This window comes from Megascapheus bottae, chromosome 9, assembly GCF_031878675.1.
Source record: "Megascapheus bottae isolate mThoBot1 chromosome 9, mThoBot2.hap1, whole genome shotgun sequence".
Lineage (NCBI taxonomy): Eukaryota > Metazoa > Chordata > Mammalia > Rodentia > Geomyidae > Megascapheus > Megascapheus bottae.
In genome coordinates, this window is record NC_143517.1 from 39948273 (window position 1) to 39961521 (window position 13249).

A 13249-nucleotide genomic window follows, 5' to 3' on the forward strand; every position below is an offset into this window, starting at 1 on the left:
GTCTATAGGCCATTTTTGTTTCTTCTTCAGAGAAGACTCCTTTAAGTCTTTGGCCCATCGTTTAATGGGATGGTTGTTACTTTGGAGATTAGTTTTGGATTGATTCAATTTTTTGAGCTGTTGATATATTTTAGATATGAGGCCTTTGTCTGTTGTTTGGTTAGTGAAGATCTTCTACTCTGTAGGCTTCCTAATTAGTTTTCTAGCTATGTCCTTTGCCATACAAAAGCTCTGCAGTTTAATGTAGTCCCATTTATCCAGCCTTTCTCTGATTTGTTGTGTTTCTTGGCCCTTATTAAGAAAGTTTCATCCTGTGCCAAGGAGGCCTAGTGTATCTCCTATTCCTTCTTATAAAGTTTTTAGTGTGTCAGCTTTTACCTCCAGGTCTTTGATCCATTTGGAGTTAATTCTAGTGCAGGGTGACAAAGAAGGATCCAACTTTAGTTTTCTACAGGTGCTTAACCCATTCTGCCAGCACCACTTGTTGAAGAGGCTATCTTTCTTCCATTCTATTTTTTTGGCTCCCTTGTCAAAGATTAGGTGGCCATAGGTCTGTGGTTTAATATCTGGGTCTTCAGGTCTATTCCATTGGTCTTCAGGCCTGTTCTTGTGCCAGTACCAAGCTGTTTTGATAGTTATAGCTCTGTAATAGAGTCTAAAGTTTGGTATTGAAATTCCTCCTGCGCTGTTCTTTCTGCAAAGAAGTGTTTTTGCTATATATTTCCATACGAAATTTTGGATTGCCTCTTCTATTTCTTTAAAGAATGCCATTGGGATATTGATGGATATTGCGTTGAATTTGTAGATAGCCCTTGGCAAGATTGTCATTTTCACGATATTGATTCTTCTAATCCAGGAGCATGGGAGGTTTTTCCATTTCCTCAGTTCTGCTTTAATTTCCTTTTTCAGGATTTTAAAGTTTTCATCAAAAAGGTCCTTTACATTCTTAGTTAAGGTAATTCCTAGGTACTTTATTTTCTTTGAGGCTATTGCAAAAGGAATTGCTTTCCTGATTGTTGCCTCATTCCTCTCAGTGTTGGCATAGAGGAAGGCAGTTGATTTTTGAGGGTTAATTTTATACCCTGCTGCCCTTCCAAAGTTTTGAATCAGCTCAAGGAGCTTGGGAGTAGAGTCTATAGGATTCTTTAAATACAGGATCATGTCATCTGCAAAGAGGGATAGTTTTACTTCCTCTTTCCCTATTTGGATCCCCTTTATGCTTGCTTCTTGCCTTATTGCACTGGCTAGGAATTCTAATACTATGTTAAAGAGGAGTGGAGAGAGTGGGCATCCTTGTCTTGTTCTTGATTTTAGAGGGAATGGTTTTAGCTTTTCACCATTAAGTGTAATACTAGCTATGGGTTTGTCACACACAGCCTTTTTTATATTGAGGAATGTTCCATGGATTCCTAGTTTCTCCAGAGCTTTTAACATAAAGGGGTGTTGGATCTTGTCAAATGCCTTTTCTGCATCTATTGAGACAATCATGTGATTTTTGTCCCTGCTCCTGTTGATGTGTTGAATTATATTTATTGATTTGCATATGTTGAACCAGCTTTGCCTCCCTGTGATGAAACCTGTTTGATCATAGCGTATAATTTTTTTTTGATGAGTTGTTGTAGACAGTTGGCCAGTATTTTGTTGAGAAGTTTTGCATCGATGTTCATCAAAGAAATAGGTCTATAGTTCTCTTTCTTTGATGAATCTCTGTCTGGTTTGGCAATGAGGGTTTTACTGGCTTCATAGAATGAGTTTGGTAAAGAACCTTCATTTTCAATTTCGTTGAAGAGCTTGAGGAGTATTGGTGTGAGCTCTGCTTTGAAGACCTTATAGAATTCAGCTGTGAATCCATCTGGCCCTGGGCTTTTCTTAGGTGGAAGTTCTCTTATTGCCATTTCTATTTCAGTGCTTGAAATAGGCCTGTTGGGTTGTCTTAGTTCTTCTTGGTTCAGTGTGGGTATGTTAATATTGGCTAGGAATTCATCCATTTCTTCTAGATTCTCAAATTTGTTGGCGTAAAGGTTTGAGAAGTATTCCCTCATGATACTCTGGATCTTGGTAATTTCTGTCGTGATATTACCATTTTCGTCTGTGATTTTGTTTATTTCGGTATGCTCTCTTCTTTTTTTGGTAAGATTTGCTAAGGGTTTGTCAATTTTGTTAATTCTTTCAAAGAACCAACTCCTTGTTTTGTTGATTCTTTCTATAGTTTTTTTTGGATTCCAATTCATTTAATTCTGCTTTGATTTTACTAATTTGCTTCCTTCTACTGGGATTAGGGTTGGTTTGTTGCTCTTTTTCCAAGAGCTTAAGGTGACACATTAAATTGTTGGTTTGTGATTTTTCCAATTTGTTATTGTAGGCACTCAGAGCTATAAATTTTCCTCTGAGTAGTGCCTTTGCCGTGTCCCAAAGGAGCTTGTATTTTGTGTGCTCCTTTTTGTTAAATTTCATAAACTGTTGGATTTCTGTTCTGATCTCTTCAATGACCCATTGGTGATTCAACAATGTGTTGTTCAATCTCCATGAGTTACAGGGTTTTCGTTGTGTAGTCAATTCCAATTTGATGCCGTTGTGGTCTGAAAGAGTGCATGGAATAATTTCAATGTTTTTGAATCTGCCCAGGTTTGTTTTGTGTGTGGATGTGTTAGTACTAGAGCTTGGCCTGGGCACTATCTCTTAGCTTTTGTGTTCAAGGCTGGAACCCTTTTTATTTTATTTTTTCATAGGTCATGGGGCTTGAACTCTGGGCCTGAGCTCCGTCTTTTGAGGTCTTTAGCTCAAGGCTACTGCCCTATCTCTAGGGTCTGGGCATTGTCTCTTGAGCTCTTCAGCTCAAGGCTACTGCCGTACCCCTTAATCCACAGCACCACTTCTGGTTTTCTGGTGATTAATTGGAGATAAAAGTCTCACAGACTTTAGTGCCTGGGCTGGCTTTGAACCATGATCTTCAGATCTCAAACTCCTGAGTAACTGGGATTACAGGCATAAGCCACCGTGCCCGACTAAGGCTGGAACTCTTAATTTATGGACTTAATCATTCTAGTGTGTGATTCCTGTTTCTTGGTAGACCTGATACTTTAGGAAGGAATACCTAGAATCACAATTTATTCTTTCTTTCAACTCTTGCTTTTCTTCTTTGCAACTCCCAAGGAGAGACACTTGTCCTAAGCTTTCAGATTAATTTCTGTAATTTATTAATGCAGTATCTTGAGAGTTAGAAGTTAGACCGACACAGAAAGAGTTCATTAAGTACATGAGCAAAAGTCAGTGGTATCACATAGACTAGTTGGGAGAAGTGGGTCGTGATATTTCTAGAATGTTAAAGATGAAGTAGGCAAAAGGCACAGAGGAGGAAAACAGAATGTCTGGAATGTAGGAGAAAAGGAAATGGGATTCAAGCAATGTTTTGAGGTAAAATTGACCAAACTTACCCATGATTGTATTGGACAGGAAGAAAAGGTAATTCAGTGAATGAGAGTTAGATTTCTGACATGAGCATGTGATCCATAAAAGAACGATTAATGGAAAGAGGGAGAAGCAGCTATATGAGGATTTAATGGATTGTTTTGGATGAATAGATTTGATAATTTCATGTGAGTTTGGCAGAAAGAACAACACTTTTGTGTTCATTTTTCCTTATTCAGAATTAAACATACATTTAGTTGCAGTGAACTAAGCAGTAGTGTAATATGTAGGAGCCAGGCAGTGGTGCTGTGCCTCAGGCCTGTAATCCTAGATACTCACAAGGCTGAGGTCTAAAGATAGAGGTTCACAGCCATCCTTATCTGAAAAGTCCAGGAGGCTTTTATCTTTAATGAAATGAACACTTGATAGGTTTTATCAAGTGCCAACTTTTATTGGACATGTACATACAGGAAACACCCTGTGTTCTAGGCACTAGGTTATAGAGATGTATGACATACCCAGCCTTTATGATACTTGTAGTCTAAGATCTTACTGATAAATTCTTTTAATGACATAAAATGAAATATAAAAATCAAAATAGAATGAGTAAGATCAGTTTATTTTAAAGACAATTATAAGAGCAGCACCTGATGCGTGACATATTAAAAATGAAGCTATAGGTTGTGCTGGGAGTTTGGCCTAGTGGTAGAGTGCTCGCCTAGCATGCACAAAGACTCAGGTTCAATTCCTTGGTACCACATTCATAGAAAAGCTGGAAGTGGTTGGTGCTGTGGCTCAAGTGGCAGAGCTCTAGCCTTGAGCCCAGGGACAATGTTCAGGCCCTGCGTTCAAGCCCCTGACTGCCAAAAAAGAAAGAAAGGAAGAAAAGAAAGGCAGGCAAGAAGGAAGGCAAGTAGGAAGGCAGGAAGGAAGGAAGGAAGGCAGGAAGGCAGGCAAGAAAGAGAAAGAGAAAGAAAGAAAGAAACTGCAGGTTTTAATGATTTTCTCTCTGTTATATTGAATGAAGTATTTCAACTCTGTCAATGCAGAATGTAAGCAAAATTGACAAAGGAGGTTAGCAGCAAGTCACAAATAGAAGCAAACATTCTGCATAAACTTGATTAGAGAATATATGTAAGGGAATCAATCTCCTCAGTCAGTTGGATTAAGGTTGATGAATACCTGTTGGTTGGTTTGTTTGTTTGTTCTTTCAAACTTTGTTCAGTAATAGAAGTCTTCCTTCCACTGGAGAAAGAATGCAAATTTAGTGTAAGGAACAGTAAACACTGTGTAGGCTGCTTCATTTTGTGTAAGGTGTGAGGGCAGAGGCAAAGCTGGAAGTGATGACCTTGCTGACTGTCTGTGTGCATCCCTCCTTGTATCAGGAACAATCACAGTGAGTAGCAGCAATATAGGCTGAATAGTCCAAGGAGGAAGTTTTTGGAAAGAATATGCTGCCATAATGCATATATAAAAAGAACACTTGGGAAATTCTCCTGCCTTTTTTATTTTTATAGCTGACATCAACTTGGATATATCAAAGCCTTTGAAAGCCAACCTGAGTTTTACCAAACTGGATCAAATAAATCATTTTTTGAAGAAGATAAGAAATGCACACAGCTTTGCACATAGTGAAGAAACCTCAACTGTGTCAGACACCACACTGAACAAAGAGGAGCATCCAGTATCCAGATGTTACCATGCAACAATGTCTACACCTAAACTTCATGGTGATGGAGCAGAGAAGATTTCGTTTCAAGAAACCATGTGGAGTACCATTTCCTACTTCCAAAAAATTTCTGTCCACACTACTCAGATTGTGGTCTCTATGGAAACTGTCCCCCATGCTGATAAACCGTGTCTGCTAGCATCCTTATCCAACCTCAGTGGAAACCTTAATGTCAAAACAGCGCAAAGAGTGCCTGGTAAGTTACAGATAAGGGAAGGGATAGGGATAAGGATAGGGGAGAAAAACAAAGCAATACCTATTTTTCAGGTGTTATCAAAATATCAAAATATCAGTTTGAAGACTTGTGTTATAGAGAAGTGAGCAGTTTTAAAACCTGTTAGAGATGGGAGTGTTTCTGGTTCATGACTTTATGACAGAAATAGTTCTATAAAGAATCCTTTGAGCCTCTTATTTCAAAACCCTCCTTTTTTAAAATGCTGCTATCCACCTTTTGAGGCACATTCAAATCCTAACTTCTTTTTGCCTCAAGTGGCTATTGCGTACCAAAGGTGATTCAGGTTTTGTGACTCATTCACTAGTTTTCAAAGTAAGATCTCAGGCTTGGAAGCGGCATCACCTGGGGCTTCATTGATAATAAATATTCTTAAATGAGAGTCAGATTGGGCATAGAGTCTAGCAGTGTATAGTACAGTAAGCCCTACAGATGATTTTGATACCCTAGATTAACTAACTGGTAACAATTTATTTTAAAAAGAAAAATTGCTAGGGTGGCAGATATGCTATACTGAGTGTAACAGAAGCCACCGTTCAACTCTACAAGAATGCCATTGAACCATTTTATCAGTTAGCAACACCTGGCAAGGATAGGCTGTGCTTCTGTACCTAGCCCAGAAAAAGAGGCCTAGCCAGCTCCAACTGAATGTTGTAGATGGGTGGACAGGGTTAGAAGTTAACTGGTAGTGACATCTCCATTTTTCTCCTCTGGTACTCTTTAGTGGTTAGGCACTTATTTCCCTCTGTCAATAAGGCCAGGAATGGGGAACATGAGGAAGGGCAGAAAAAGGCAACGCAGGTTTTCAATCATAGAGACTACTACTGTAAAAGGTGACAGGAAAATGCCAGAAATTTTGCTCTAAAAATAAAGTGGCAAACGCAAACCATCTTTTCCACTTGTAGAAGGAAATAAGTGAAAAGGGGTAGTGCAGTGAATAAAATGCTAAAATTATGTGCAGTTTAGTTGCTTACCAACAAGTAAATAAGTGGCAGCTGGAGACTATAATTTCATTTCATGGAGTCAGTTTGGGTACAGTAGTTTAAAAGATAAAAGAAAATGTTTTATAGTTGAGAAGTATTACTTTTAGGCCAAGTATAGATGATTTATTTCTTTCTCACCAGAAATATTTGTGACCAGGCCAGCTAAAAAGCTCTGTAGTTTTTTTTATTGTCTTTAAAGTTTGAAATGAAAAATATAAGGTTCATGGGACCTGAAAGACATTAAATACCGGATGCTCCAGAAATATACTGCAGAATATGCTTCATATCCAGAAATAAACTGCAGCCCAGACAGTATTGAGCTGGTTTCTATGCCTTTTCAATTGTACGTTAATCAGAACATAGAAAGATTAGAACGCAGAGTGGAAGAACTTAAGCAAACTATATTCAGACTTTTCTTTTATCCTCATTGCTTTAAAATTTATTTTCTATTCATATGATACACACTTTTAATGGTAACTACTCTTCGTAAATATTTACATCTAAAATTTAATTTATTTTTTTCATATATTTTTATTGTAATTAATAGAAGGGTTACATCATATTGACCAGATAGAAGGTGCATTACTTCACAAACACTGATACCCTTTCTCATGTTTTGGTCCTCATTTCCCTTCCCCCACCCCTGCCCTTCATCTTGTTTTCCCCCCTTCCCTAACACAATTCTAAATAACCTAATAAATATATATACAATATATCAGATAACAAGGTAAAATACTGTAAACATATGAGATAACCAAGGGACAGCAAAAGAGTTGAGAGATAACAGTACATTAAGGACAACAACCACTTATTATATGGCTTTTGTTTCTATATCCTGGAGGTCCCCTTTCATTTAGCGTCATACTATGTGGCCTTATGTATCTAGGTTTTGCTCTATTATAAATCTCTGCTAGCAGAATAACCAAATGTTTTATCACCAAAAATTTGTTACCAGAAATTCATGCAATATTTAATAACCAGTCAAATGATTCTTTTAAAACCAAGATTTCTGCACTATATGTTATTATTGTGATTTCACAACACACAGCTTGGAGTGAGAGTGTTTCTCATTTTGCTTAAAAAAATAAAACCCTAGAAAGCATAAAAGGAGGATCATTGTTGTGTAACATAACATTATCACCAGATTTGATGTGATCAAAAATTTAATGTAGGGGCCGGGAGTTTGGCCTAGTGGTTAAAGTGCTTGCCTAGCATGCATGGAGACCCGGGTTCGATTCCTCGGTACCACATATATAGAAAAAAGCCGGAAGTGGTGCTGAGGCTCAAGTGGTAGAGCTCTAGCCTTGAGAAAGTCCAAGGACAGTGCTCAGGCCCTGAGCTCAAGCCCAGGACTGGCAAAAAAAAAAAAAAAAGAAAAGAAAATTTAATGTAGACTATAAAGTTTTCCAAACTACAATCAAAATATCAGATATTCTTAAAATTCATTATGAAATTATCATAATGCAATGTTTTTTAAGAATTTATTAATGTTGATTTTTACATCATATTTTAAATGACAAGTTTAACAAACAAGTGTTCAAGGAGGGAATCTCTATTTACAATCACTGGGACTTAGTATTTAGAACTTAATCAAAATTAGGCTAAGGGTTTGTATGTCATAGAAACATATTAATTTAAGAAATAAAACATTATGTCTATAGAGTCATAGGTTTTTATGTCTATATAGTTATGTTTCTATTTCCATTACCATGTTCATAGCTTTGGGTATGCAGTTATTGAGTTCTCGCTCTTGTACTCTTTGGATTTAATAGCCACATATTAGGGATACCATGCGCCTTTTGTTCCTTAGGTCTTGACTTGTCTCACTGAACATGATTCACTCTAGATTCATCCACTTCCCTGCGAATGCCATTATTTTATCTTGTCTTTTGGCTATGTAGAATTCCATTGTGTATATATACCACATTTTCTGTATCCATTCATCTGCAGTAGGGCATCTGCATTGTTTCCATCGCCTGGCTATTGTGAATAGTGCAGAGATGAACATAGCTGAGCAGGTGTCCTTACAATATCTTGGGTCATGATGTTCAGGATAGATGCCCAGAAGTGGTATGGCGGGATCATAGGGAAGGTCTATTTTCAGTTCTTTAAGAAACCTCCACACTGCTTTCCAGAGTGGCTGAACTAGTCTGCATTCCCACCAGCAGTGTAGTAGGGTTCCTTTTTCTCCACAACCCCGCCAGCAACTGTCAATGTCTGAGTTCAAAATCTTGACCATTCTTGTTGGGGTAAGGTGGTATCTTAGGGTTGTTTTTATTTGCATTTCCTTTATGACCATGGATGATGAACATTTTCTCATATGCTTTTCTGCCATTTTAATCTCTTCTTTTGATAAGTCTCTCTTTAGTTCCCTTGCCCTTTTATCCTCATTGCTTTAAAATTTATTTTCTATTCATATGATACACACTTTTAATGGTGACTACTCTTCATAAATATTTACATCTAAAATTTAATTTAGAATCTTTCTCTGGCATTGAGCCAGACAAACTTTTTAGGTTCCTTCTATTAATTTTTATTTTCTTTATATTGGAAAAACTATAGTACCCTTTTTCTTTTTACAGTTATATTCTAAGTCTAGTTAAACACCAAAATTAAAAACATATATATGTATATATGTATATATATATATAACTTTGACTAAATCATACTTGGTATAACCCTTCTGAGAAGTATCCAGCAAACATTCTAAAATGTTTACTTGTGTGGCATTCAATAAAAATTGAAGTCAGCCATTCAATAGGAAAATTTTTATTATGAGACCATCAGAATCTATTTTTTCTACATTTCAACTTTATGTGACACCATGCTCAAAACATGTTAAGAGGGTAAAATTAGCCAAATAATTACATAATTAAGTCACATAAAATGTACCAAGTTAAAGACCAGTTTCTAGGAAAATTATAATTAAGAGATCATTAAATAGCTTTGAATGAATGTGCACCTGTATGTCTACCTGTGTGTGCTAGTCCTAGGGCTTAACTCAGAGCCTGGACTCTATCCCTGAGCAGTTTTGCTCAAAGTTAGTACTCTACCACTTGAGCCACAGCTTCACTTCCAGCTTTGTGGTGATTAACTGGAGATAAAAATCTCACAGACTTTCCTGCCCAGGCTGGCTTTAAACCCTTATCCTCAGAACTCAGCCTCCTGAGTAGCTAGGATTGCAGGCAGAAGCTGGTACTGGCTTACATAGCTTTTAAACTATTTTTAAATGAAAATGAATTTAGCTTTAACCACTAATTTTTATTATGTAGTTAAATATCTTAAAATTTCATACTTTACAGGTTGAATAAAACATAGACAGACGTATATATATTCAGGTATAGGCACAATTTTGATAAGTGATTTAAAAATATCCAACACCAACACACACACACACATGCACACAAACATACACACACACACGCACACACACACACACACACACACACACAAACCTTTTACCAGTAGTCATATTTCTTTTTGTAGTTTTCAAATAACATCATTCTGCATTCAACCAAATTTTTATAGTACATCTTTGAGCTCAATGCGGTTAATGTTAGATTTTTATAGGCTGAATCTAATACAGAAATACTTAACTGTGTCTTTGATTTTACAGTTTATATAACTATTGTGACCATCTGCAACAGCTGCACTGTTCAAATTATTTGCCGGACCAAATTGAGCACAGTGACAAAAGTAGTCATCTCAGATGTACTATTAAACAGAGAAAGAAAAGGGAGCATTGCCTTGGTACAGTATGGCCATCTGCTATACAGATGTTATTGTATAGAATGACTTAAGATAAAAATAATTGAAGAAAAATTTTCATTAAAACCTCAACAATTTGCACTTGTTTATTCAAATCTGCATAGCTCCCCAATGAGACAACACAGTTGGGGTTTCTTTGGTTCTCACTCACTTTCTCTTTGATCCTTTTTGATGTGCTGACTTTAATAAACATAGTCAAAAACACTGTGCAAAAAACATCATGGAAAAAACTACAAAGGAACAATTATAGCAGCAGAAACTACTCTAATCCCTAACTTACGCAAGCTATTTTTAGTGAAATATTTTTTTAACACTCTTTATGTGACAATGTTATATAAACAGGGAAAAATGGTCCTTTCCAGATGAATGTTAATTTAGGGGCTGAAATAGATTTGTAATGCTAGAGGAATCTTATGTGCTAAGTAATATTTAGAGAAACTCCACTGGGAATGTGTTCCAGGCATGTTCCCTCACTTCTCAGAGGTACAAAAAATAATATAAGCTCGCCTAAAGACTACATTTTTTTATCTTCTAAACTTTCATAAGCTTATGGAAATTAAGAAAGGGAATAACAAAATCATGAAACAAAAATGTTAATGTTTTTCTCTAAATATTTTCAATACATTTAAACAATCTGAGCACTGTCCTTGAGCTTTCTCAAGGCTAGAGCTCTACCACTTGAACCACAGCACCACTTTCAGCTTTTTCTAGTGTGTGGTACTGAGTAATTGAACTTGGGTGCATGCTAGACAAACACTCCACCAGTAGGCCAAACTTCCGGCCCCACAAACTAATATATATATATATATATATGCCAGTCCTGGGGCTTGAACATGGAGCTTAGATAAAAACCCTGAACTGTTTTTTCTCTACCACTTGAACCACAGCTGTATTTCTAGCTTTTTGGTAGTTTATTGGCTATGGCTAGCTTTGAACTAAGATCCTCAGATAATTATTTTTTAACTGAATATTTACAAATTATTTACTGAAATGGCTAAAAGAGCACCTCTTTCCATAATGTGGAGCAAAATGAAATGGTGAAATATTTTCCACTGACAAAAATAATCCTCCAGTTGTTCTAAGCCTTATGTATTATTTTGTAACCCTTTACTGTGCATTTCAAGGGGCTTGATTCTTTTTTTCTTAATTCTACTCTGCAAAGTGTGTAGCAGTGACTTACAATAACATAATTCATATTTCTGCTAGATTACTTACGTTCTCCCATGTGTCTTGAGTAAAATGGCCCTAAAGTTCTGATTTTAGTAAATGTAATGCTCATCCTTAAATTAGTATATATAATATTGCATTAAATCCTATGAGTACATTATCTGTAACAAAATGAGTCTCAAGTAGAAATTGTCTTAATATTTTGAAATATTTTAAGGTAGATGATAGTCATTTTTTTACCTATTAATTCCATCATCTCATTCTACTAAATGTTTTTTTATGATGTTGGTCCTGGCACTTAAACTCAGGGCCTATGCAATATCCTTGAGATGTTTTGTACAAAGTTACTACTCTGCCACTTGAGCCACAGCTTTATTTCTGGCTTTTTGGTGGTCAATTAGAGATGAGTCTTGTGGACTTTTGTTCTCAGGCTTACTTTGAACAATGGTTCTCAGATCTCCACCTCCTGAATAGGATTACAGACATAAGCCATCAATAAGACACACAGGCAATGCCCTGCCTGGGGCTTGGTGGGAGTGGGGAGTGCGTGTTGGGGGTGTGCACATTTGAAGTGTTATTCTGCAGAAACCCAAAGTATGTAATTACAAATTCTGAATTTGTGGCACATCTGCCACAGGCAGGGTGGGCACACTTTAGCACCTGATCTGAGTAAGTTATGACTCTTATATTTCAGCAAACAAGAGTACAGAATGGCAAGCTGAGGCTGCCTTACTCTTTGGGATACTTACTTTGGCAACTTCGACTTCAATAGAAAGAGGGAATTAAGATATGAAAAAGTTAATGGCACAAAGGAAAAGAACCTAGACTCAAAGAATGCCGGGCCATTTTGAGAAAAGTTGGATTCTCCTCTTCATAAAATGATTAGAGACTTTTAAGTCAGGCACCAAGCAGTAGGTTGAACTCCTTTTACTTAGTCCAAGCATTGTGTATAAGTAACTTTCACTGCCCTGCTGCTGTCATCCAGATGTACTTATATTGTATATAAGCAAACTGAGAGACAAAAAGCACTGCCATATTTTTTATGTATATAAAAATGTGTCTTCCCATGGCACCAAATTCAAGACTAATAAAAAACTAAGAACCTAAAGTTCCTTTTCATGTACTGAAAAGTGAAACCTGGTTACTAATTGATATGAAATGGAGCTCCAGCTTTTCGTTCCTTAGTTAACAATATCTCCTGAGGGAAATCACTTAAGGTATCCTCATAACCTTTGGATGCTGGAGATGTTAGACTGGAGGGAGATAAAACGTTCAATTAGATATGACTTCTTAAAATAATATGTTGCAATAACATGCCATTTACAACATCCCCAAAGATGCTTGTTGATTTTTTAGAAGAAATAGCATCTAAGTGCTTGAACAACTGGAAATTAATTTCTGACAGTAAAAGCCAGAGAACACACTTAACTTTTAAGCTGCCACTGAAGATTGAAGTAGAAGTCCTACTTGTAGACAGTTAAGCAAATCACTAACAAACCTTAATGAATATTGGGTGTGGGCATCAGAGTCCTGTCACTTTTAAACACTGTGTCCCACATAGCTTAAACCTAACACTCAAAGAAAGGGAGAGACCTCATTGGATCTATAACATCTGGGATTTTATTTGTCATTTTGGCATACCCAGCAAGCGCAAAAGAAAGAGTAAAAAGGGATTATCTTGACAATGAAATGAGTTACTGAATCTTGTGATAATGAAAAGCAGAAGAATTCTAATGCTGTTCTATAGTCCCTGAGGTAGAGGTACGTTTATGATTTTGCAAAAATAAAATGTGGGCAGACAGAACAGATGGCCTAGAATTTGCGAAATCTAATACCCCCTCATCCCAGGACAGAATACCACTATTAATCCTGGTTAGATTCCCTCCTATTACTTTATAACAAGGTTCAAAGTTGCTACTGATGAACTGACATATACCTCTTGTTTACCTTTAAGTTACCTAT

The 13249-nt window shown here is 36.7% G+C and overlaps 1 protein-coding gene across 1 annotated transcript in view; it reads left to right on the plus strand.

The window, feature by feature from the left end:
• Vps13b (vacuolar protein sorting 13 homolog B) overlaps positions 1-13249 on the plus strand; it is a 494062-nt gene that overhangs the window by 335974 nt on the left and 144839 nt on the right. Inside the window, exon 36 of the mRNA XM_090339134.1 lies at positions 4926-5333. Within this exon, the coding sequence (XP_090195260.1) occupies positions 4926-5333 (408 nt within the window). The remainder of the gene's footprint in view (positions 1-4925; positions 5334-13249) is intronic.